Source organism: Anabrus simplex, chromosome 1, assembly GCF_040414725.1.
Source record: "Anabrus simplex isolate iqAnaSimp1 chromosome 1, ASM4041472v1, whole genome shotgun sequence".
NCBI lineage: Eukaryota > Metazoa > Arthropoda > Insecta > Orthoptera > Tettigoniidae > Anabrus > Anabrus simplex.
The window spans coordinates 965,560,140-965,588,028 of NC_090265.1; the positions used below are offsets into that span (position 1 = coordinate 965,560,140).

Genomic DNA, 27,889 nt, shown 5'->3' on the forward strand with positions numbered 1-27,889 from the left:
CCTGTTTCTGCCTTAAAATACCTATACATACCCTTCCATTTTTCACTAAAATTCGTATGACTGCAAATTATGCTTGCCATCATGTTATCCTTAGCTGCCTTCTTTGCTAGATTCAATTTTCTAGTAAGTTCCTTCAATTTCTCCTTACTTCCACAGCCATTTCTAACTCTATTTCTTTCCAGTCTGCACCTCCTTCTTAGTCTCTTTATTTCTCTATTATAATAAGGTGGGTCTTTACCATTCCTTACCACCCTTAATGGTACAAACCTGTTTTCGCATTCCTCAACAATTTCTTTAAACCCATCCCAGAGTCTGTTTACATTTTTATTTACCGTTTTCCACCGATCATAGCTACTTTTTTTTTTTTTTGCTAGTTACTTTACGTCGCACCGACACAGATAGCTCTTATGGTGACGATGGGACAGGGAAGGGCTGGGAGTGGGAAGGAAGCGGCCGTGGCCTTAATTAAGGTACAGCCCCAGCATTTGCCTGGTGTGAAAATGGGAAACCACGGAAAACCATTTTCAGGGCTGCCGACAGTGGGGTTCGAACCTACTATCTCCCGAATACTGGATACTTAGCTACTTTTTAGAAACTGCCTCATGCCTGCTTTATCAGCCATATGGTACTGCCTAACAGTCCTACTTTTAAGACCTTCCTTTCTATCACATTTATTTTTAACTACCACAAAAACAGCTTCATGATCACTAATACCATCTATTACTTCAGTTTTCCTATAGAGCTCATCTGGTTTTAACAGCACCACATCCAGGATATTTTTCCCTCTGGTTGGTTCCATCACTTTCTGAATCAGCTGTCCTTCCCATATTAACTTATTTGCCATTTGTTGGTCAGGTGGTGGTGGTGGTGATTATTGTTTTAAGAGGAAGTACAACTTGGCAACCATCCTCTATATAACACTAATCAGGGGGAAAATACGGAAGGGGTCCGACACTTCGAAAAATGAAGATATCGGCCAAAAGAAGACAAGGGCCACGAAGGGCGTGAAAATGAAAGACTCCCTAGCCCTCGCAAACCTAATAGCTTCGGGGTCAGAAAAGAACAAGAGTTGACCAAGTGAGGTCGGATAGGAGACATGAAAGCGAGGAGCCTGGCACTAGTTAAGTGGAAGCAATGCCAGGACTCAGCTGAGGGCCCCGTGGTCGCTAACCCACGCTCCAAAGTTCAGAGCCCTTGGGGCCCCTTTTAGTCGCCTCTTACGACAGGCAGGGGATACCGTGGGTGTTATTCTACCGCCCCCACCCACAGGGGTTATTTGTTGGTCAGGCTTCCTGTCGTTCGCATTTCCTTCCCAATTGACATCTGGCAAATTCAGATCTCCCGCTACAATCACATTTCTTTCCATGTCGTTTCCCACACAGCTGACTATCCTATCAAATAATTCCGAATCCGCGTCTACAATCTCCCATTAAGTTCTCGATGGATGATGCGTCAGGGGATTGAGGTGGCCACTCTAATACTTCGATATGGTGATATTGAAAAAACTGCCTTATGATCCTTGCAGTATGCTTTGGATCGTTATCGTGCTGAAATTTCCATTTCAGCGGCATTTCCTCTTCAGCATAAGGCAGCATCACATTTGCTAAGATGTCGTCGTACATTTCTGCGTTCATTATGCCGTTGATACGGCGTATTGGACCAAGGCCATACCATGAAAAACATCCCCATACCGTAACACTTCCGCCACCGTATTTCACAGTTTTTAAAGTGTACTTGGGATTAAATTCCTGGTTTGGTGGGCGGCGCACATAGACTTTTCCGTCTGAGGCAAACCTATTATACTTGGATTCATCGAACCAAAGGATGTTCCTCCACCAAATATTGGGTTTGTGTTCATTTCTCCGGGCGAAGGCCAACCTTTTCCGAACACTAGCTTTTGAAACATGTGGCTCCTGTCTCGCAATGCGCCCATTCAATTTTGCGGATCTCAGTCGTCTTTGAATCGTTGAAGTTGATGGTTGAACATCATTTTTGTCGCTAAACAAAATGGATTTCAGTCGTGGTGGTGACAAAAATGGGTTTCTTTACTTCCCTAGTGATGAGTCCGTCTACGCGAGGAGTAGTTACACGAGGTCGCCCCCTGTTCCCCACCTGCGGGTTTGTTTGTTTTGCCAGTCTATAATGGCGTTCTGGACTCGTTTTCGCGAAACGTGTAAATCTTTGGCTATTTGATTCATGGATATCCCACTTTTGAACATCCGGAACATTACTATACGACCATCATCACTTGTATGCTCTGCTCTGCCCATCTAGAAGAATGTAAACAAAACCAAACGTCAGTTTACATACAAAATAATATTGAGTGGAGGTTTGTTGACAAATAATATCGCTAGCCCCCGAAACAACTGCAAAAAATCAATTTGAACGGGACTTCTGTAAAACGGCTCTATTATTTTGACCCATAAGATTCTTACCTTTATGCCTCTTTTCGAACGTCTAGCTCAAACGCTTCCTTTCGCACGACTACAGACAGCAGCGACGTCTTCCCTGATATTGTCTAAAAGGGACTGACAACACGGCACTCGTGGAGATTTTGCGAACTAATAGATATCCTAGTTCTTAATCTCGTCAATAGAGGTGGCTCTATTATTTTGACCGCCACTGTATATATATAAATGATATGAGTAAAGGAGTTCGGAGGTAAGGTTTTTTGCGGATGATGTTATTCTCTATAGAGTAATAAATAATTTACAAGATTGTGAGCAACTGCAGAGTGACCTTGAAAATGTTGTGAGATGGACAGCAGGCAATGGTATGTTGATAAACGGGGTTAAAAGTCAGGTTGTGAGTTTCACAAATAGGAAAAGTCCTCTCAGTTTTAATTACTGTGTTGATGGGGTGAAAGTTCCTTCCCATGACCCTGTTCCACCTGTCTTTTCCTATCCTCTACTCTACATTTCCCTTTCCTACCTTTTCCCTTCCTCCTACTTCCACACATCTCAGCAACGGTTCCCTGTCCCTCATCTTCCCTCTGTTGTTCTACCTGGAGTGACTCGTACCGATTTCGCACAGGCACCTGTCCTGAATTCTGATCCTGAATAGAGCCCTTAGCCTGCAATCTCCTTCCCCTTAGAACATTAGACCACCTGTCTTCTACAACTCCCTCCTTTCCTTTCCGTCCCTCTTGTACACCTAATGTAACCTATACATTGTTTGAGGGAGTCCTATCTTCCTTTCTGTCTTCTGTGAGAATCCTAATTATCTCCCTCAAACTCTCCAACTTCTACCTCATACCCCTCAATGCCTCGCCAAACCCACAGTTCGTACACTCGCGCTCCTTAGCCATTCTTTACGGAAAAAATGAAAATAAAATAACTTATTTGCAAAAAATAAATGAACAGAGGGATATATTGTCTGGGATAGTACTCAAAGATTACACTACAATAAGGTAATTAATATACGACTACACTACAATACTACTTAGTCGTATTCTATTTTTTATCCCACAACCCCTAACAGGATAAAAACTGCTGTTAATTACTGAATATCGTAAGTAATACACAAGAACTACACAATTCCAAACTGCAATTAATCCTATCCTAATTACAACAACAGAATTTTAGTAAGAGTTTCTACGGATACCTCTACTACACCAGTACTACACAAATATTTTATAATAATAAAATAAGCACACTAAATTCTAATAGGATATTACTCGTATACTACTGTACAGTACATTACAGTCATTTTTAAACTACTTTCAGACGTATCCTAAATTACGATACCAGTACCTTATGTCACTACTAAGCACAAACAGAAATGAAATTTGGAAGAACTACTGTACTCAAAGATTACCAACAAAGCTAAATGTTAGACAAATTATTATTAATACTACGCTCTAATAGACACACACGTAAGATAACACACGAATATAGCAGGCAAGATACGGCACTAATCTAAATGTACTGTATCTATACTACAATGTATCTACACTACAATTTTCAGCTGAAGTGTGGTTATATGAACTTTTACCGCTGGTGGATTAGTATTATTTTCCCTACTACACAGGACGGAGAATAAAAGTGTCCTTACACGCTGAGAATAAGAGGTTGTCTACTATAATACTACCATGCCGGGGGTTTGAAGTGCAATACTATTGGGATATAGGAATTTGATTATTAACTTTTACTCGATGAATAAACGAAGGTGGAAAGTACAAAGTATGCAGGGAACTAAGACTACAAATTATTGGAATAATGAATCAGCTGACTTTGTATTTATTTACAATACTATCATGTGCATGTAGCAACAATCGTCAACAATCCAAAAAACTGTTAAGTGCCGTAATTAACCAGTGAAATTACTGTGAATTCTCTTTAAATCGATGTTTACAGGTTTATCGTGTTATTTAATGTAATAAATTATTACCTTCGTGATAGTTTGAACGGATATCTGTATGAAATATCGGAAAAGTAGCGGCGGAAAGTACAGTGAGTTACAACTCCTTATGATAATCTGCCTTTGTAAGTATAACACCAACAAACCTACAGATATTTAAAAATATTGTTTTAAAAGTTAATATTATTACCTAAAGTATTTCCTAAACTTAAATTCGAAACAAAGTACACCTAGCTAGCCTACTTAACCTAGAAAACGTAATCTACTGAACACCAAATGAATTACTTGTTATAAAATTCAAATAAATAACACTACTCCCAATTTCTACCAACAAGCACTAAACACCAATATACAAATAGCACTAAATGGAATGCACTAAATGGAATGGTTTTCTGCAGTTGGTCAGCACATACAAGATTATAAACACAAATTTAATGGATTAGATCAAGATTTAACAATATAAGACACATTGAGCAAAGGCCCCCTACTAGATATCACAGAAGCCTGTTACATACATCTAGACCAATACTTCAATCCTAATCTCAACTTGAACGACATTTCCTAAAACCCCAAAATTTTATTTGATTCTCTTATTTCAGTTCTCAACAGTGTTAAACTCCCTAAAAATAGCTTGTTTTTTTCAGATTATATGTCACACGTTATCACGTTATCCTTCCCAACTACGCCAGCCTGACTCCGCCCCCTCCATCACCGCTCCTCTCCCCCGTCCTGACCCACCTTTCTCCCTCCCTTAACGATGTTCTTTGCTTCTAGCAAACTCTAGCACTTGCTCCTTGCCACTGTCCGCACATACATCAGGCTGTTTGAGGTGAGTCTCCTACTTAACTTTATAGTGTTTTGCCCTATTTCCAATATCTCATTTTAACTCTTAACTTTCTTTTCATACTTCAGGTTCTGAATTGGATCGAGAACTTTCTGGCCATGTATCTACTTTCTCTCTGTCTGCAATATGATCCACTTCTTTGAGTACCTCATAAATAAATGACGGCTTCTTTTTATGAGCTGATGTTACAAGCCACCATCAATCCTACTTATGTTACTTTATTATCAATACTCTGTGGAAGGACTGCATCCTATGTTAGTTTTTGGATGTCCATGTTTTATTTTCACCTAGCGTTTAGCAGTGCTACGCTTGAGACTTTTTAACCATTCCAAAGTGATCAAGTCTTTAAACATTTGTTAATACCGTATCTTCACTTTCATTTTATACTTTGACCAACAAGCACATAACTTGTTTATATTCTTTTAAGCATTGTATTTTTACTTCATCCTATTAATGTCACTTATTACTAACGGTCTATTATATGTACTACATACTTGTATATCTTTGTTCATACAACCTGTTTCAGCTGATGATGGTGTCCATAGACACCGAAACCGGTACTGAATAAAAAATGTTGTGATTATATTAACAACATATTATGTATTGAAAAAATGTGGATCAACCAAATTTCCCTCTATTTTATGTTAAGAAATATATCACAGAGAGGCTACAAATAACTTAAGAAACATAAGAAGCATTTCAGGAAGAACTGAAAGGAACTGAACATGGAGAGTAGCAAGATCTGTTTAAAGAAATAACCAATGCAGCTCAGAAAATATCTGAGCTAGCTAAACCTAAAAGGACACAATGGCAGAATGAAATATGTGAAGATGTATTAACGGAAAGAACACATCAATGGAAAAAGTGGAAATACTCAAGAAGGATGGATGACTATGAACAATTCAAACAACAAAGGAAAGACACCACAAGAATAATAAGGGGACTTAAAAGATCTTTTGAAAAATCACAACTTACTGAATTGCAATACAGTTTTGTTAAAAATACCATAACACCCCCAGTAAACAAATGAAAACACCAGGGAACAGGTATACCACCACGCTAACTTTCACTACATTTTCAGTAACCTTATTGCCAATGCAATAAAATTTTTAGTACATCTACTGCATAACAATAATGTAGTTAAAATATGATGGTTGTACACAAGAAAATATTTAACTTCTAGTTTGCAAAACTGCAGCCTACGTATCTGCCTGTTTATCTGACAGTCGTGGTACAGGCCCTCAGTCAGCATGAATGTGAAGTTACATATTGGAGAAATGTGCTAAAAAGAGTTGTTTCTGTGGTTAACAAATGCTGGAAAAAGATGTACTTCATACTTGTCACCAGCAACTTGTGAAGAATTAGCATGTCTTATGGGGAAATTGCGGTGAAAAAAAACACTAATAAAATTATTTCTTTTAAGTATTTTTCTATCATAGTAGATTCTACAGCAAATTAAATCATTAGATATATAACTAAAGATATAAAAAATACAGGCTATACTGGAGAAAAGCTTTCTGAAGGAGTCTTCATTCTCTAGAGCTGCATGGTCTGAAACTTGACAACTGTAGAGGTCAGTCATATAACAAAGCAGCCAACATGTCAGGAATATATTCAGGCTTGCAGCCAGACTCAAGGAAAGGAACCATCTTATTTTCTTCATTTCATGTTCAGCTGACTCACTAAATTTAATTGGAACGGATGCAGTGAAATGCCGTACTATTGCAAAACAGGCTTTTTCACTCGTGAAATTACCAGCGTTTCACCCCAGTGTAGCAGTGGGCTCATCAGTTGGATTGCTACACCTTTCCAAGAAATAATAATGTTATTGGCTTTATGTCCCACTAACTACTTTTACGGTTTCCAAAGACACCAAGGTGCCAGAATTTAGTCCTGCAGAAGTTCTTTTACATGCCAGTAAATCTACCAACACAAGACTGATGTATTTGAGCACCTTCAAATACCAACGGATTGAGCCAGGATTGAACCTGCCAGTGCCTCAACCATCTCAGCCACTCAGCCCGGCATCTGTTATTTTGGAAAAACGGGGAAGTACCAACTGGTGTAAGTGCGAACAATGTGAAGCGATGCCCACTGCTGCTGAAGGTTTAGCGATGCCCACTGCTGCTGGAAGTTTCTGCTGTAAAGAGAGTGAAACAATAAATGAAATGCTGGAAGTGTGACGTGTACTGTTTGGCATGAGGACTTTTTTAATGTGCTAAATACCGCATGTTAACTTCATATGGATAAAACGAATATTCCATATGGGAGGGGAACACTGGTTATGAAAACTGATGCTAACTGGCAGTCCGTAGCCTTTCGCCAGTCAATTCATAGACTCCTTTAAATAGAGAAGTTGTATCATCTTGTGTAGTGAAGCCAATCCGAGAAGAATATCCCTAGGTTTCCAGGCTGCTGAGTGCCAAGAACCAGAATATTTTTATTAATAAACTTAAAAGTATATTTAGAATATTTCATAATACTTCGTAATATACGTAGATGCATGCTTTGCAACAGGAACAGATTTCATTCCCCTCATATTTAGCGCATGCACAGTTTTTTAACACATGTTTTCTATTTCGTCTCAGGAGTTTGGCTTTATATTTAATCGATAGTTCACAGTTCTGCTCTCTCAAATGTGTACAGTAGAGCATATGAAACTACCGTATGTTGGGTTGGGGAGAAATTAGCATGGCTAACTTTTTACAGCTAAGAGTGATATCTCTGTGGAGACTTCTCTTGATTGGGGAAACTGTGTAAACCTACACCTTCCCTAGAAGTTTTCGAAGTGCTTGCATGGCTACAACCAAACACAACACAGTAAACCATGTTTTCACTTAGGTGTCATTTACAGTAGTTCCGAGTTCACTTGCATGTGTGTACCCCGATTTTAGCTGCTATTCTGGAAAGGTGTTGACAGAATCCAGGTATTTAGGATGTCTGTTGCACTGAAGTGAACTGAAAGTTCTCGGTTGGCAAGTTTGCAACTTGGATGGAAGCAACATAATAAATCGGAAACCATAACTTTTGGTCAGTCTAGCCTAGGGCAAATTTGGCAAGTGGAGATATATCTCTCCTAGTATGTTGGCAATGCTTATCACAGGATAGTTTGCAGTGGTGTTCCTACCGGTGTGCTAGGCGTCCAGTGGTTTGGAAAGGTGCAGTTTCCAATTGATGAGCCCAAGCTGCACCGGGGTGAAACACTGGTGATTTTATGATCAAGTTTACTGAATTTATTTATGTTACCAAGTTAGCCATACTAGGACAAAGTCTCCATTTCCTGATGTAATGTAATTCAGTCATCCATCAAGGTGTCCTGGGTCACTGCAGTAGATTGATGTTGCACTGCTATGGCCCAGTCATCAGCACATCCAAATTTTCTGTTAGATGTTAGAGGCATATCATCTAAGTTAAAGAGGAGAAGAGAGGAGAGGAGAGGAGAGGAGAGGAGAGGAGAGGAGAGGAGAGGAGAGGAGAGGAGAGGAGAGGAGAGGAGAGGAGAGGAGAGGAGAGGAGCAAGAACTGATCCTTGTGCCAGTTCAGCTTAAACTTCCTGGTGGTTTTGTCACCTAGTTGCACTGTGATCCACCTGTGATCTATCTTCCTGCAGGGTACTACTTTCAGTAGTGTACACACAAGTCTTTCCTTCAGACAGTGTCATATGCTGCTGTTAGCTCTATAAATGCTGTTCATGTTTTCAGCTTCTTTTGAAAACCAAGCTCAATGTGGGAGGTCAGTGCTAGGACTTAATCCATCCTGATATGTACTCTTTCCAGTAATCAAGCTGAACTTTAAACTTACTCACATCTGTCTTCTAAAAATACCATCTGATCCGTGGTGTTGTTTTGACTGCTCTGATTTTGTACTCAGTTTCAGCTGACTGTGTGGCAAGTCTTTTAGAACTTTCTTCATGACAGAGTGATATCTTGTTAGTATCGCTTATTAAATTACAGAAATCTGGGTTATAGTCCTCTTTACATCTTCCAGATTTCAAGGATCCTTCATCATTAGCATCAAAAACCAAGATGTGTGTTGTTCTTTTCCATTCAGCCTTCCCCCATTCTGGTCACTGGAAGAGCATTTCCAGTTCGTGTTATGACTACTAAAGTCACCCATGCATATAGTAGGATGTTTATAGCTACCAAGAGGTATGGCTGGCCACCCAATATTAGGGTGGTGGTGATGATTATTGTTTTAAGAGGAAGTACTATGAGCAAACCCTTTTTTGATACCTGAGCTCCCTAGTGCTGAATCGGTAGACTTTGGTTATCTTCGAGATTCATATCAGCAACCTTTGAAACACAAACCATGAATCGCTTACGCATTGCCGTGAAACATCTGACGTACACTTTACGTACTAGTACTGTCATTGTTTGTACAACAAAGCCAAACTATAGAATTCATGCTAGGAACAAGATTCGCATCGAGAAATGTTATATAATGTGTGTGTGACACAGTTGTTGGCTTAAGATAATAAAAGTTTAGAAAATTCATATCGATCATATTATAGATTCAATTCAGATTTCATTTCCATTCAGTTGGCAGTATTAATCGGAACCGGGAGAGCTCCCTCCTTACTCCTCATCCCCGTAAAACCTGTCTCAAGAAAAGGTTCGCGTATAGTACAACTAGATAACCATCCTCTATTAACAATAATAAGAGGGAAAAAAATGGAAGGGGTCCGACACTTCAAAAAATGAAGGTGTTGCTAAAGAAAGACTAGGGACATGAAAAGGGTGAAAACGAAAGACTCCCTAGGCTTCACACAGCTAATACCATCAGGGTCAGAAAAGAACAGGAGTTGACCAAAAGAGGTCGAATAGGATATATAAAAGCGAGGAGCCTGGCACAAGTAGGTAGAAGCAATGCCAGAATTCAGCTAAGGGACCTGTGGTCACCAACCCAGACTCCAAAGTGAAGAACCTCTGAGGCTCCTTTTAGTCACCTCTTATAACAGGCAGGGGATACTGTGGATAGGTGGGCACTCTTAGCAGTGCTAATATCCTCAATTTTAAGCTGATGGATTCAAAGTGATAGTCTGAGCCTACGGCTTTAGGTAGTGAAGGCATCTGAATCCATGTGTAGAAAATTCATGACGGGCAGCACCTCTCATTCAGGCATCCGAGTATACCTCTTTTTCCTCTAGCTCATATTTCCATTGTAGAACTAACGGCAAAGCCGGTTCATATGTTTCCAATTTTTTGGAAATTTCTTACAAGAGACCTAAAAATCAAATCAGTTCTTTTACCAAATGTCTGACATAATTGTCTATTTTATTTGAAGCATTGTGTTGAAGTAATATACACTGCTGTGTAAAACTTATGGACGAAAGTAACTTTCGCATGTTGTGTCACTGCCAAGTAACATAGCTCGATAAAACTTGAACAATACGTAAGTCACTGTGACTCATGATGGTCTCCAGGACATCATAAAAGAAGAGACATGGTTCTTAAAAGGGTGTATGATCACCACGGACAGCGATGCATGGTCTTCAACGTGTTCCCATGCTGGCCACAAGATTGGTAAGGAGTTCTTGCGGTAGGGCGTTCCATTCCTCCATCAGCGCGGTTGACAACTGTTGGATGGTCGTTGATGAATGTGGACGTGCTGCAATATGTCTGCCCAACATGTTCCACATGTGCTCGATGGGAATTAAGTCGGGGGAACAGGAAGGCCAGTCCATTTGCCAAATATCCTCTCATTCCAAGAGCTCGTTCACCTGTGCTGTTCAATGCGGTCATGCATTGACATCCATAAAAATGAACTCAGGGCCGAATGCACTCCTGAAAAGATGCACACGGGGAAGAAGTACACTCTCACAGTAACGTTGACCGGTGTATGTACCGCATTCAAAGATTAGGAGATTGGTATGCCCATGCAACATTATGCCTCCCCACACCATAACACTCGGACCACTAAAATTATCATGTATGACAATGAGCTTCAGAAGGCAAAGGCAGCAAACTCATGATTCAAGCAATGCCTTTTGGGAGACTTCATGTTTAAGAGTAGAGGACCCAAGAGAAACTTGTCACTGTATCTCATTGCACTTTTTTCAGTTGGTATTTCTTTAACTACTACAATTTTCTGTTCTTTTGCTGAGAGAGGTGACCTGTTGTTTGTGTGAGGCTAGTGTTAAATTTTACATCTGAAATCTTTTTGAAGTAAATGTATTCTTTTTTTTTTTTTTGCTAGGGGCTTTATGTCGCACCGACACAGATAGGTCTTATAGCGACGATGGGATAGGATAGGCCTAGGAGTTGGAAGGAAACGGCCGTGGCCTTAATTAAGGTACAGCCCCAGCATTTGCCTGGTGTGAAAATGGGAAACCACGGAAAACCATCTTCAGGGCTGCCGACAGTGGGATTCGAATCCCCTATCTCCCGGATGCAAGCTCACAGCCGCGCGCCTCTACGCTCACGGCCAACTCGCCCGGTAAAATGTATTCTAGCTTTAGCAAACTTTAGTTTATAGTATGTTCTGAACAAATTATGCTTCCGATTATTTAATCTTCTTCAACAAAGCAATTAACACTTTCACTCCCACATCCGACTTAAGTCAGGACACCACTTGTAACAGGTCGTATCCGACCAATGAAATTTAAATCGAGCTCCAATCGCATCTTTCGTCGTAGTTAGTCTTCTAACCTATAGATGGCAGATAAATGAAGTATATTTTTCACCCTTCTCACGTGCAGACATGAAGGCCATGCGTCTGCTATTTTTCATTTGAACGAAGGTCAAATGAGCCTCAGAAGGCAAAGGCAGCGAACTCATGATGTTTCTAAGAATGCATTGTAAGTGTTGACAAGTATGATGTGAAATAAACAAGAAGCTATGGCTTACAAAGGAAGTTCGGAAACTGAAGAAATATTGGACATGTTGCTCTCTGAAGACTTGGGTGATGAATTTATAACCAGGAACAGGAGAAAATGACAGTGACAGCAAGTTTGAAGAACTATGTACAGAATGTGACGCGGGAGAAGTTTTAATCCTTGATACCGATCCGCTATATAGGCAAACTTCACCACCATTTACTGCTAATACAGGGCTAAATAATGCTGGATAATGAAATTGATTGTATGTCCTTTGTAAATTTGTTTCTTCCTGAGGATTTAAAAATATATATTTGTGAACAAACTAACCTGTATGCTAGTCAGGTGATTAATGCTTCACCTTGTCCCTTCACTAAATACTCCCGCGTACAGACATGGAAAGCAGTAGAGGTTCCTGAGCTAAAAGTATTCTTAGGTTTAATGTTTGTGACAGGAATAACCAAAAAACTGCATTTGAAAATGTATTGGTCTGAGGACCCAATCTTCAAAATCCGGTATTTTACTACGAGCATATCTTGTAACCAGTTTGAAAATATTCTCTATTTTCTCCATTTCCTCTGCATCCCAGGAAGTGTGACACCAGAGAATCTAGAGAATCTTGTAAAGGTATGTAACAAATTTCAGATTTTTAAATTAAGTACCTTAGAAACAGTGATCAAAAATATTCAATGATGTACAGCATCAGTTTGAAACAGCTCAGCATATAAATGACTGGGCTGGACATTTAAAGCACCCATGCAGTAGCTGGCAGCAAACATGTTAATTGTTTTTCTAGCATTTATAACAACAGGAGTATCTCAACTGCTAAGCCTAAGTACTCTTCACCGACAGGGCTTATATTATCGAATGAGACTACTGGGTAGACATATCATTAAACGTGTTCTGAAGAAAATGTTTGGATAGATTAGGAAAACTATGGGGGACTGCTTCTGGCTTTAATTTCCACCTCTGTCTAGGAATCTCTAGTCTTTCATCATTCATCAAGAACAAGTCTACTTTTACTAATAAGTTATCAGAAAAATTAATGTCATGCACAAAATAATAAAGAACTGCTGTCTATAGATCTACATCCAGATATGAAACATGTGGGCATGTTGCAGTATCTAGTTTTCCCACATTGTTCTCTTCAAACAATATATTTTACGATGCTCCCTAACTGATTAAGAAATAATGTGACAACTACTCTGCCTAGCTGTTTTCACACTGACAATGAATATTATTATGAAAACTTGAGATAACTGTGACCATGCACTTATGGCAATACTAGCATACGGCTGTCTTAAATGACAGTGCTACCGCTGTTCAGCACGACCACAACTCTCTTAAGTTGGCTTACGGGTAGAAGCAGAAGTGCTCACACTTTCTTTATTCTGATACTGTACTTGTCAAAAAAAGTGCAAGCATCTAAAGTACAGTGAGGTTACTGCAGGGACAATTTACGTGACTGTAGTGCAGTCTGCTGAGTCCTCAATGGAAGTGAAGGCGGAAAGAAGAGTTCTTGGAACGGGGTGGAACTGGTAGAAGAGGCAACCCAGTTTTTCGAGGTAAATAGGATTAGCAACCACTGCCTTGTGGGAAAGGGGAGGAATCCATAAAGGCTAAGGGAGAAAACCCCAACAGAAAACTCGAGCATGTCTGCAAGCGGAAAGGGGCAGCCCCCCACCAGGCTAGGGCGCTTGGGCCAATAACTCATGCTAACCCAAATAAACCCCATCAAAGAAATCAAAACAAGAAATAGCCGGACTGATTCAAAAATGTGACATTCGCTATAAAGCTGAAACACATGGCACATCATAGAATCAGATGGTGAAACGTTGTCTCGGCCCTATGCTCCTCAACAGGAGTTTAAAGAATTAAGTCAGCAAGTCAGTAGTTCAGTCCAGACAGTACAAATATAGCAGAGGAATATACTAAATAAAGATTACCTGGTGGGCTACATGTACAGAGAGGAAGAGGAGGCCATTGCATGAATCAAGTCTTATGACGTAGTCCTCTGATTCTGGAACATTTTTCTGACTTTATATATTGTGCATATTTGTAATCTCATTTTGTAATTGTATAATGATGCATTTGATAATAACCACTCCAGCACACTAAACCTAAGAGTGCTCAACTAACAAGAAAGTGACACATTCCTTCCAAGAAATATATCAGTAAATATTCACCCAATATTAAGGAGTAGTAAATATAAAACATAATTAGCAATTCCCATTATTCAATTCTCAGATTTGTAGAGAGGTCTGAGTAGAAGTTTTTAGGGCAAAATGCACCTTCCTAAGATGATGATCATTACAATCCTGCTCTTTCTCATCTTTCTTACGACTCTACCATACAGGTCAGCATTTTTTATTACAATGCAAGTGGTGTTATTTTTATGACATATCATGACCTACTCAGCCCCATGGTGTAGGGGTACTAAATCTGCATCTTACCTGAAGAGCCTGAATGTGATCACCGACTTGTTCAACATTTCAGTGCTGCTCTAAGGGATGAAACAGGATTCACTCAGTCTTGTGAGGTGAACTGAGTAGCTGTCTGATATAGGGGATATAGGGCACACCCATATGGATGGACAGCACACAGGCCAAGGCCCTTAGTGCCACACGTTTCTTTTATCATGACCTTCAGTTTTGTGGTTTAATTCCAATCAATATTTTATCAACTTAGACCTCTCAACAAACCATCCAGGAATAATTGTGAAAGAAATTGCTTACCATTCTGTAAGTACATGCAGAAGAGAAAAATACTCTACCTTATTGTTAACATCATAACCACTGACACTGTAAGTGTACATCAGATATGAACCTCCCTGACTAGCACTTGGACTACATTCTGGTATGTCAGGATCATGCTCAGAGCCCCAGTTGTGGCCAAACTCATGTGCAGTAACCAAATCAGCTTCCCTTGTTATTACACGCTGTCCATAGTGGTTCCGACTAGAGCTCAGGCCTGAGTTCAGATAAAGTGTGTAGCCATTCTTGAAATACTCTGGAACAAAAAATTTAACAAGTTTCTACATCACTCAAAGTTGTCTGTTCCCTTACACACTATGTAAAACAAAAGTACAACACTGTTATTCATAAAAATTCTGTTACACAATTATACCAAAGCAGAGAAAAGTACTACCTCTTTTCCTACCACTTTTCCCCACACTTCTGGGGTCGCAGGTGCGCTCTGCGCCACACATGTGGATTAGGCCCTCTTTTACGACCGGATGCCCTTCCTGGCGCCAATGCTATATATGGAGGGATGTAATCACTATTGCGTGTTTCTGTGGTGGTTGGTAGTGTGGTATGTTGTCTGAATATGAAGAAGAGAGTGTTGGGACGGACACAAACACCCAGTGTCCGAGCCAGAAGAATTAATCAGAAGCGATTAAAATCCCCAACCCGGCCGGGAATCGAACCTGGGACCGTCTGAACTGAAGGTCAGTACACTGACCATTCAGCCAATGAGTCAGACAAAGCAGAGAAAAGTACTGACTTTATTGGTATGCTAAGTTAATTCTTCAGAAATATTTTAGATTGAACTTCCTTCCCTTATCCCAGTAGAGATAGAACTCATAAAAAAGATTTAATTGAATATTTGGTTTGATTTATTTAGTAAGACATACGTCATTATAGGAGTATAGAACATCTTTGGTCATTGGTCCCTAGTTCGTAAGTGTGTACTGTGTGTGATAAGCAATGTTATCATATAAAATACTCAATCAAATGAAAAACCACACATTTTTTCACTTTTAATGAACAGTACTACGGTGCCGATCTAACAGTCCAAGTTCCAGAGCTGGAGTGACCAGTACTTGGTGTATATTCCTTACCATGAATACTTTAAAACACCAATGCTCAATTGCTTCAAAGTCATTCCCTTTGGCAACTACACAGTTCAAAAAAATTAGGGGAACATGTTTTTGAATGTATGTCATGCTCCACAAAACAACACCTCACACAGAGGTATATTACCAACGAAACCTTTATTCTTTACCGTTCAAGTATACAAAAGAACACTGATGGATTCACGTTCATTTTCAGACACAAATGGATATGTCCAAATAAGGGCGGAAACAAAGTGATAACAGTCCTCCAGGATGGATTTTTATCACAGTTGGAGAGCTTCAGTATGGTGTATGTCCTCCATGACCATCTATCACAGCTTGGCACCTACATGGCATGTTCCGTATAAGTCGACGGAGGTCACGTTGCGGTATCAGGTCCCATTCTTCAATGAGAGCCTCGAGGTCTTGGAGAGTATGTGGTGGAACACGACACCCACGAACACTTCAGTCAAGCCTATCCCACACATGCTCGATGGGATTAAGGTCTGGACTCACTGCTGGCCATTCCATCTCTTGAATGTCCAGTTCTCGCAAGACAGCTCTGGTGATGCACGCTATATGAGCCCTGGCATTGTCGTGCATGAGTACGAATTCAGGGCCAACACTGTATGCAGCAACCAACACATGCTGTAGCAGTACCTGCTCAATGTACCCCGCAGAGGTAAGATTAACACGGACGACGACAAGATCCGTACGGCCATCAATACTGATGCCACCCCACACTATCACAGAACCTTATCCGAATCGGTCGCCTTCCTGGACAACATTTGGCATGTACTGCTCACCACGGCAACTCCATACATGCTGACGTCCAACATGCTGCGTCCGGGGAAATCGGGACTCGTCTGTGAACAACATAGGTCTCCATTGGTGAAGTTGCCAGTTGACGTAGGTACGGGCAAGCAGAAAGCGAGCTGCGCGATGTTGCTGCGTTAAACGGAGCACTCGAACAGGACGTCTGGGTCGAAAGGACGCTTCTCTTAACCTGTTCCTTACTGTCTGGTCAGACACCGTGACTCCAGTGACCTCCCTGAGATATTGTTGCAGTTCTCTGGCAATTGCTGAATGCCGCCGCAATGCACAGATGGTCAAACATCGGTCATCCTGTGGGGTTATCATGCTTCCATGACCTTGTCCAACCCTCCTCGTGAACTGGCCTGTCTCAATGCAGCGATTCCACAAGCGTTCAATAATTGACGGAGAGACATTAAGATCCACAGCAACACGATGAAAAGTCCATCCTTTCTGGATCAAAGTGACGGCCCTTGTGACTTGAAACTCGTTAAGATGTCTCATGGGATGTGCTAGTTTACGTACTATGTGCTCAAATGATCACAGTAGTCTGTGTACCTAACAGCGACACACTGCTATTCATTTTGTTTTGAGGGGTCACCTGACAGTTTAATTCAGGACTATGCCTACAGATGGAGTATAACTTAAATTTGACATACCCTGAGTAGCTAAGGTCTCAAGGTATGCTGTACGACCATTGGAACCCCATCTACCAAATTAACGTTCACATACCAGATGTTACAAAACATGTTCCCCTAATTTTTTTGAACTGTGTATTCATCTGATAAATTTCTGGAAGTCATTTACTGCAACCTCCTGTAATACTTCTTTTACCTAACCTGTCAATGCAAAATGACATCCCTTTAGATACTTTTTCATCTTTAGAGAGAAGTCGTTTTCTTTCTTGAATCTCCTTATGTTGTCAAATGTCAAAGAGTCTTTCAACCATCTTGTATAGGCCCCCTGACCGGAGTGAGGAAACTCTTTTCTAGTGCTGTTTTTCCTTGTCTAGCCACCAGCCTTTCTGCATATTCCTCCCACTATAGCCTTGCACATCCTCTTCCTAGACTTCCCTCCTAACATTCCAGCATAACTGCCCTCAGTTTCCTTAGATCTCCCATCTTACTTACATGCCCATACCAGCAAAGCATCTTCAATTCAACTGTTTCAGTTAAGCCAATAATTATCTAATTCCTACTGGAACAGAGTTCATAGAGTGGTGTTCGTTACACAGTCTCACCTTGTCCATCCAGATGATCTCCTTATATTCCTCATTTCACTCTCCTGTATGTTTCTCCAAAAAACTCTCAGTGACAGTGTTGGCTGATTTTATATGTAAACTAGCTGATGTACTCGTGCTTTGCTACGGGATTCTCAGAAAGAATGAGTGGATTTCCTAACTTGAGTCAACATAGGTCATTACAAAAACGTCGGTAGGAATGTAACCATCAAAAACAATGTTATCATATAAAATACTCAATCAAATGAAAAACCACACATTTTCTCAATTTTAATGAACACTACTATGGTGCTGATCTAACAGTCCAAAGTTCCAAAGCTGGAGTGACCGGGCCGTAGACAGCCGTTAACACTCCTCTGCTATTATTCCGTTAAATATGCACACTGCTCATTCCAATCGGTGCTTCGGAGTAGGGATTCACAATAGCTCGAATACTATTATGAACCAGTGTGTTACATACCAGTAGTATCAGAAAATGTATGTACCAGAGGAATGGCATGCTAAAGAAAAAGTTATCTAACTCCTCAGCTACTTCCCACCAATATTTAGTTACGCTATTACACTCAGTATGACTGGGCGTGTTGGCCGCATGGTTAGGGGCGCACAGCTGTGAGCTTGCATCTGGGAGATAGTGGGTTCGAATCCCACTGTCGACAGCCCTGAAGATGGTTTTCCATGGTTTCCCATTTTCACACTAGGCAAATGCTGGGGCTGTACCTGAAGTAAGGCCACGACTGCTTCCTCCCAATTCCTAGGCTCTTCCTGTCCCATCGTCGCCATAAGACCTATCTGTGACAGTGTAACATAAAGCAAACAGCAAAAAAAGAAGAAAATCACATTTCTCGTATCACAACACAAACATAACCAACATCACAAGAATACATCTGCAGATGCCACTCTTACATTGTTGAAAGGCAAAACCTTCTCCTACTACGGAGAGGAGAGATGGTAGGATACTTTTAGATGTAACTGCATGTTTGTAGTTTACCAATGGAGTGTAGTCTCTGAAATTTTAGTGCCTACTTCATAAAGTATTATCTATGAGTATGTGAGGAGGACTACTATTGTTTGTTCTGGGATGTGAACCTCAGAGCTCAGAGGCCATATTGTGGAGCATAAGTCAATATAATCCAATTTGAAGAGGAGGTAGGTGAATTCATATCAACAAATTAATAGATGCTACTTCCAGCAACTAGTCTCCAGTTTTATTTTCCAGACATTTTCCATCATACAAATGTCAATTGCAGTTAGAATATTTATTCTTAAGGAAATTATATTGATAAAGCTATTGCTAAATTGGACTTTATGTTAACTAGATAAATTCCTACAATTCTTTAGCATATAGTGTCCTGAAATTAGGGTCATAGATTTCAACACACAGAAACCACATGCTTGACAAAGGAAGAAATAAAATAATTTATTACATACTGTAACAGGAAATGCCCATACTTTAGGCATGAAAAGCACGAGATTTTACGCAGGGCATGTAAGGTACATTAATTGGAGTGGTACAGAGAGAGAGGTTTAATTTTAAATGTAGTTTGAAGAATTTTTAAACTGTCTGATTTATTGAGAAAATTCAAATTTATATCACCTCAGTACAGAAGAATAATGGGGTGTGACCTTTGCCCGTCCTGTGGCTGGCGATGTCCCTCGTTGATCCGCTACTCCTCTCGTACCACCACGGATCAGCTCTCTGCGCCATGGAACCATGACTCCTCCAGCGATTGAAGCTCTAGAAGTTCTAGAAGGTCTAGAAATTCTGGAAGGTCTCGGAGGTCTAGTAGTTTGGTACGTTGAGATCGCTCACTTGGAAGAATGGAGTGAACACATGTACTTAAGCCCTTGGATGTATTGATCTGAGGTGCATCTTCTGCACAGAGGAAAAATGAAATGATGAACTTGACGACAAAATGTTTCTATAACACCAATAAACAGCTCACTCGAAAGAGTAGAATATTACCTCTCACACGGTAGAATGTTAACGAAATTGAACCCACGACTTAACTTGGTCACTTGAAAACAGAGAAGTAAATTTTTCTGAGGTCGAATGTTAATGGAATCGAACACGTAATCAAACTGTGATACTTGAGAAATAAAGAAATAGACTTTCATGAACTTGCGAACAAATTTGACACTTGGAAGAAATTAATGCAGTACACTTTCATGCGGCCGAATGTCAATGAAATTGACCTCGCAAACAAATTTAAAGTACGTGACACTCAGCACAAAATAGTTCATTTCAGTTTTCAAAGAATAGAGTCCTACGACTCGGCGATTATTTACAAGTATTTACACTGTTTATTTAACACTGAGGGCAATCACTTTAATTTGTCAGAAAAGAAACTAAATACTTTGCTCGTGAAGTTCACTAACAGTTCCAGGTTTATTCACACGTAAAGTCTTTCCTAGCATTCAAATTCCATCTGAATAAACACAAATTCGAATGCATTGTTCTAAGTCTGTTATCTGCAGAAATGTTTCGATCATTTGAAAATATTCTTCACTCGAGAAAATACAAGTCTGATGAAACTGTTACGGAGTCTAAGTTTATTAACTGGAGATATATTTCAATCACCTTAAAGCGTTTGACACCTAAGAAAATATAAGTCTTCTTACACTGTTCTGAATTTGCTAACTGCAGCAATATTTTAATCACTTGAAGGCATTTAACACTGACGAAAACACAAGTTCTACTGTATCACTATGGAGTCTAAGTTCATTCACCGTAGAAATAATTCAATCACTTCTCGTAATATATTGTGACGCGGACCTCCACAAGCCGACTGTCGGGTCTCGACCGTGGGACTTGACTGTGTTCTGTCGAGAATCCACTCCCTTTTTATAACAGAATCGTGGTAATTGCAGCTATTTTATTTTGTTTAATATCATCTTTAATCCTTCGTGGATTTTAATAAAACTTGGTGGGATTGAAGATATTAAAGAGATGAATACGGCAACGTTGTTGTTAAATTTTTATCGTACTTCCAAAAAATGTTATTCATGATAGAAGGTTTGGAATGTTCGATGGCTGATGTAATCATAGCCTTGGCGAGTCGAGGCAGGTTGCTACGTCATCCGCTCCATGTCACACACAGCATGCTCGCAGCTGCTAGCCACTCCGTTGGTGCCTGGCGCATATTTTAAGTTTAAAATACGTGGACTTTATTACCGGACCAGCGTTCCTGGTACAATACCAGTACTTTACAAAGGAAATAATGTCCTCCTATACAATACATACACATCTCCATCATTAGATGGAGTAATAATAGTCAAACATGTTTTAACTCGCTTGAACCATCTTCAGTGAGAAAAGGTTAAAGTTATTTACATGATAGATGCTAAAAGATGTGTTAAAAACATAAGGAAAGAATGAAAAACAAAAGAGACATGACAGAAATAAAAAACAATTCAATATATACACATTTTCATCATTAGATGAAGTAAAAATCAACTCGTTTGCAACATCTTCAGTGAAAAAAGTTAACATTTTTTTACATAATTGATGCTAAAAAATGTGTTTTGCTATTGAAGAAAATAATGAAAACAAATAAGACAAGACAGAAAAAACAATAAGTGATTATGGCGAGGTTATGGATGTCGTAGTATAAAACTTGCAGTGTGTTATAATTTAAAAAGAGGATGAAATCACTGTGTTAAAAATTCAAAATGACAATCTGTCTCTGTTGAGTCACCATCACAAACAGTTAAGAGCGGAGCAAAAAACTTGAGAAAACAAAGTCTGAAAGGAAACACGTGCCAGGTGAAATGTATGTGACACATAGTGGAAAACTGCCAATGAAGTTCACATTTTTTAATAGTTGCACTCTCGAAAGGCCCGACTTTCTCAATTTTAGCGGTCCCGTTCTCAAGGATTGCGTCCAATTTTGGCTAGGTGTGTTTGCCTTATTTATAAATAGTCAGGAGGGCAGCGAAAAAATTGAGAAGCTATGTTAGAGAAGATAACGGATGCCTGGCAAACTGTATGTGACACAAAGTGGAAACCATCAATGAAGTTCAAATTTATTAAGTAGTTGTCCTTTCGAAACGGTCTGACCTACTCAAATTTAATGGTCCCATTCTTACGATCGTGTCTATTGTTGGCTCAGCTGTGTTTCCCTTCCTCAATTCGGAGTTGGTTTCTTGGCACACAAAATAATTCTAGATTCCATTATTGATTTTTCCTCAAATTTCCCACGAGTAGCATTGTTAACAATTAGAGTGGAAAACAAGATATAGACATTGATAAATGTTCATGCACCAACAAATCAAAATAATGGAACTGATAAGGAGGCAACGGATCAATTTTGGGATGAACTTGACTAATTGGTAACGAAAATACCTGATACTAATATTAAAATTTTACTTGGGGATTTCAATACAAAGAATGGACATGAGAGGAGATTTCATGTAGTGGTGGAGCAATTGCCAGCACATAAATGAACAAACAAGAACGGTGAACGGTTAATTGAATTCTGTATTAACCATGGACTAATTTTGGAGACGACAAGGTTTAAAAGAAAACCACATCAATTAATGCCTTGGAAATGTCCTAATGTTAAGTTAGGTGATTCTCAGATAGATCATGTGGCCACGGATCATAAATTTCATAAAGAAATTTATAATGTAAAGGTTCTTCAATGTGTTCATGTTGATTCAGATCATAATATCTCAAAGATTAAAATTGAATTAACTCCCAAAAAGATAAATAAACTGCAAAAATTCATTAGAAAAAGAATGTATGATCCTAGTTCAGTCATTAATAATCCAGTATACTTTGAGAAATCCATAATGCTCTTAAGTGACAACTTGGGGACCACTGTTAACAAATTAAAGGCCTTAGCAGAAGAAGTTGCTCCCATTAAGAAACGAAAAAAAAACATGCATGGTGGAATAAAGAGTGTAATATAGCAATACTACACCGGCATAAAGCTTGGTTGAATCACCAGCAACAAAAAACTGAAAGTTCTAGTGAAGAATTAATTGATGCTAGATGATTAATGGCCAAAGAAATCAGGAGGGTTAAAAGGAGCCATCAGAAGGAAACATTAAAATCTATTGATGAGGCTTTCAATTGGCATAAAACAAAAGACTATTATAGGGCATTTAAACAATACTAAACAAATTATACTCCCCCTACTCTTCTGATGAAGGATATGAATGGAAAGGTGGCCCATAATGATTATGACAATGCAATCATTTTGGCTGAATACTTCAAAACACTACTTAATAGTGATGAACCTGAAGATTATTTTGTGATCTGTATCCCAGAAATAAGACACCTCTGGAAAAGGTCATACAACTGGTTTACAATGAAGTGCGTGCAGCTATTGACTTACTTAAACATTTTAAAGTGGCAGGAGAGAATCAACTAGTAGCGGAACTTTGGAAGAATGCAAGTTTACAGACTACTCGGAATTTACCTAAATATCTCATTGACATAAGGAATACTGAAAAATTGCCTGAAGAACGGAATGTTGCAATTATACATGCACTATACAAAAAAGGCGATAGATCAGATCCTGGTAATTATTGAGGAATTTCTTTGCTGGATATCACTTATAAGATTTTTTTCTAAGATTTCATATTGCAGAATTCATGAACAATAGTGAATTTGGTGAATATCAGGGTGGTTTTTGTCTAGGACGAAGCTGTCCAGATCAAATCATGTCTCAAATGGATTATAAAACAACAACAGATTAGGAGTAAAATTTTAGCGATCACTTTTGTTGATTTCTAAAAAGCTTATGATAGTATCCATCGTGAAACATTACTGCATATCCTTACTGAATTTGGTTCACTGTACATTGGAAACTTGTTAACCTTATTGAGGCCACTTTTAGAAATACAACATCTAGAGTTAGGTTCAGAAATGAAATCTCTGAACCATTTGAAATTCATACTGGTCTTTGACAGGGAGATTGGATTATCCCTGTTGTTGTTTAATTGTGTGCTGGAAAAAAATATGCATGAATGGAGTAAGGTATGTCCACCAACTGTTAAGATTGGAAGAAATACTTGACTAAATTGTCTCGCATTTGCTGATGATATAGCATTATTAGCAAATAGTATTGAAGAAGCTAACTTTGAAGTAGAGGAATTGGAATGATTAGCAGCAAAGGTTGGGTTGAAAATTTATTTGGAGAAAACAGAAATGATGCCACCTTTTCAAGTTGACACTCCACATATTATGTTAAATAATACACAGAAAATAAAGGTTGTAGACAAATTTAAATCTTGGTGAGATTATAACTTGGAATGCTAACGAAGAAGCATTCATACATAGTAGAGCTCAAAAATTGAGATGAGCACAGCAAATTACCTGGCCGAGTTACAAGAAACAGTCTCTTTCCATTAAAGCTAAATTTCTATATTATTACTCCGTCGTAAAGCCAGAAGCAACATATGCAAGTGAAACATTAACTGAATACCCAATCAACAATAAACTACAGAAAGTCGATAGAAGAATTCTTTGGACAATTATTAATAAAAAAACACTTGATTGATGGCCAGTGGAAACTTTTGCCAAATTCAGTACTTTACAAGGAAAGTGAATCGATCATAGACACAATGCGAAAACAGAGGATTTCATTCCTTGGACACCACACATATACTGCTTACCAAATACTAGACTCCTGAAACAAATTTTTGATTTATTTCAGAATAGTAAAACAAAAAAATACATGGTTTAAAGAAATACATAAGGATTTAGAGGAATTGAAAATTATCAAAAATCAAATTTAAAACAGAGAAGAGAAATGGATGCTGAATAACAAGAACACAATACTATCACTAAAAATATCGCAGAATAAGCAGTATGTTATATCTGCATCATCCAGAATGAAGAAGTTTTGGGAAAGGAAAAAGTTGTCAAGTGTTGAAAGCTGAACTTATTCTTTGAAGATTTTGTTGTATAAGGTTTGATTTTGGTGCTCTAATATGGATGTATCGTCGCCATAAGACCTATCTGTGTCGATCCGACGTAAAGCCACTAGCAAAAATAAAAATAAATAAATTTAAAAAACGTGGGTGTAAACAGTGTAAATAAATACGAGGTGTGTTCAAAAAAAGACCGAACTGTGGCTAGAAAAACTATTATGTAGCTTACATCATTTCACAGACTGTCCCCTTCAAAATAGTCCCCTGCACTATCAACAGCGTGTTGCCAACGTTTCTTCCACTTTTGGAATGCTTCCTGGAATGCACTTTCTTTGATGGCGCGAAGTTGCCTCGTCGCATTCTCCTTGATCTCTTCAATGTCTTGGAAACGATGTCCTTTCAAGGTGGTTTTCAATTTGGGGAATAAGAAAAAGTCTGCTGGAGCCAAGTCGGGAGAATAGGGCGGATGGGGCACAACAGGAATTTGGTGTTTTGCCAGATAACTGCAGACCGAGAGAGAGGCATGTGCTGGCGCATTGTCATGGTGCAACATCCAGGAATTGTTTTCCCACAGTTCAGGCCTCTTCCTGCGCACAGCATCTCTCAAATGCGTTAAAACATTCTGGTACAGTTCTTTGTTCACTGTCTGGCCTCGGGGTACAAACTCGTGATGGACAATGCCTTTCCAATCAAAAAACACAATCAGCATCACCTTGTTGTTTGAACGACTCATTCGTGCTTTTTTCGGTCGAGGAGAACCTTTCCCCACCCACTGTGATGATTGCCTTTTGGTTTCGACATCGTAACCGTACACCCACGTCTCATCTCCAGTGATGATGTTCTTCAGGAAGTTGTCATCAGCATCTGCGTTAGCAAGCATTCCCTGACTGATGCTGACTCGGTTCTCTTTTTGATCGTCAGTCAGCAAACGAGGGACAAATTTAGCACTGACGCGCCGCATCTGAATTTTTTCGGTTAAAATTGCATGACATGATCCTACGCTGATGCACACCTGATCAGCAACCTCTCTGACTGTCAAACGACGATTTCCACGAATCACTTCACGAACTCTCTCGACATGGCGGTCATCTGTTGATGTGGAAGGTCGCCCAGGCCTAGGGTCTTCAGTGACAGACGTTCTACCGTCTTTAAAACGTTTAAACCACTCGTAGCATTGTGTACGACTCATGCATTCCTCCCCGTATGCTAGCTTCAACATTTCAAATGTTTCCACAAACGTTTTCCCAACTCTGAAGCAGAACTTCACGCACACGCGTTGTTCCTCAAGCTGTTTTATTATAGAATTCGACGAACATGTGACACACACAATCCTTCAGAGGCTCTAACTCAACTGATAATGCAGGCAATGGAATGCGTAAAGTAGCGGTCTGTTGTCAGAAGTTGCCGCTAGGCGCCGCCACAGTCACAACTCGCTCAATGTTGCGGTTTGCGCGCAATTTACGAAGTTCGGTCTTTTTTTGAACACACTTCGTAATATGCCCATAAGAAATAAAGGTGATTCATACCATTTGAAATAGAATGGCTAAGTTTTATTAGTGCATATAAATGCATATATACATAATATGCTCATATTCCTGATATACTGAATGTACATATAAATGATAATGATGACTGTTGTTTACAAGGGGTCTAACATCTATGTCATCGGCCTAATGATACAAGATGAGATGAAATGTAATGACAATTAAAATTCCAAACTTCATCTACTGACCAAAATTCAAAACATGATGATGAATGAATAGGAATTTGAAATAATCAGCAGATCCAACTTACCAATATTGAAAGTAGAAATAATTCCAAAATTCATCTACTGACTAGAATTCAAAAAGACAATGATGAACAATGATTATAAACTTAAAACAATCAGTGGATCTGACCCGCAACGCCTCCCCTTCCCATGAAATAACTTAAAACGGTGGTACAAACTGAACAAGGGACTGCTTCCAAAGCAAAATCCTAAATCGATGATTCTTGTTGTCTGAAGGAGTCCAAAATTCAGGTCACCGGCCCCTCATAATGGTACTAATCGCTGGTAAAGTGGGACAACTTTTTTTCCTCATATAGCAGTACTAATCACAGGTAATGTAGACTTACGGTGCTCCTCACATATGGCCGGTTTCTGGAATGACAGTTATCTGTAGATGCGTAGTTATCAATGACTTAACATGGTAATATGTTTAAAATGAGTTTCCAAAACAACAATTATCGGCTTCTTCACAGTTATCTGAGCAACGACTGGTAACTGCAGCTAGTGCTGTAGTTATCTCTCTGTTAGAACTGAGTCCAACAAATACCGGTATGAGGCGCCACTCCATACTGCTTCGTACAATGTCTTATATTAGTTTCGTGAACATTAGTATGAGATAATGAACTGGTTAAAATATGTTTACGGTCATTCACTGTAGTTTTAACATGCTCGGGTGTGCTGGATTCGACAATATTTCGGTCAGTACGTATACTTCCACGTTATCACTGACTTTAGTCACTGATTCCACTTTGATGGTGTCATTTTTCCCCAGCTGTTTCTGTTACAATCTCCTCGGAGCATGACGCCTCTGTATGTTCAGTCTTCAGCCCTAAGGCTGGTTGGATCTTCAACAGCTCTGCCATCAGCTGTCATAGATGGCCTAGGCATCACTGAAGAGGCGTACTAGGGAAATGAGGAGTGAGGTAGTTTCCCGTTGCTTTCCTCACCGAGCCAGAAGTTGCTCTTACATATCAGTCTGCCAAGCCCACTGAAATGCATGCATCAACCGACCCTATGAGCAACGTTTTCACACCATTCATTGCAGGGACTGGCGCCTCCACTGTAGATAATTATATCTTCCAATACGGAAAATGAATCGTGAAGTAAAATAGAACTCGAATCAAACGGACTTCATCAGATTCAAATTGATCTTTCAGTACAGCTATAATGTTATGATCTTTCGTCAGGCTTTGAATCATGAGTCGCACCAACAGTTAGTGAACACCCAATCTGAAATTACGGAGTATTTACCATTAATATTTATATTTGTACTAAATAATAAATATCTTAGTCACTGGAATGCATTTAATATAAGCCTGCTGAATAATAAATACCGA

General features: G+C 39.4%; 1 protein-coding gene across 3 annotated transcripts in view; it reads right to left on the reverse strand.

Moving 5' to 3' along the window:
* Tace (ADAM 17-like protease Tace) overlaps positions 1-27,889 on the reverse strand; it is a 230,982-nt gene that overhangs the window by 57,348 nt on the left and 145,745 nt on the right. For all 3 annotated transcript variants that reach the window (XM_067136788.2, XM_067136787.2, XM_067136789.2), the window contains exon 9: positions 14,791-15,026. In XM_067136788.2, the coding sequence (XP_066992889.2) occupies positions 14,791-15,026 (236 nt within the window). The remainder of the gene's footprint in view (positions 1-14,790; positions 15,027-27,889) is intronic.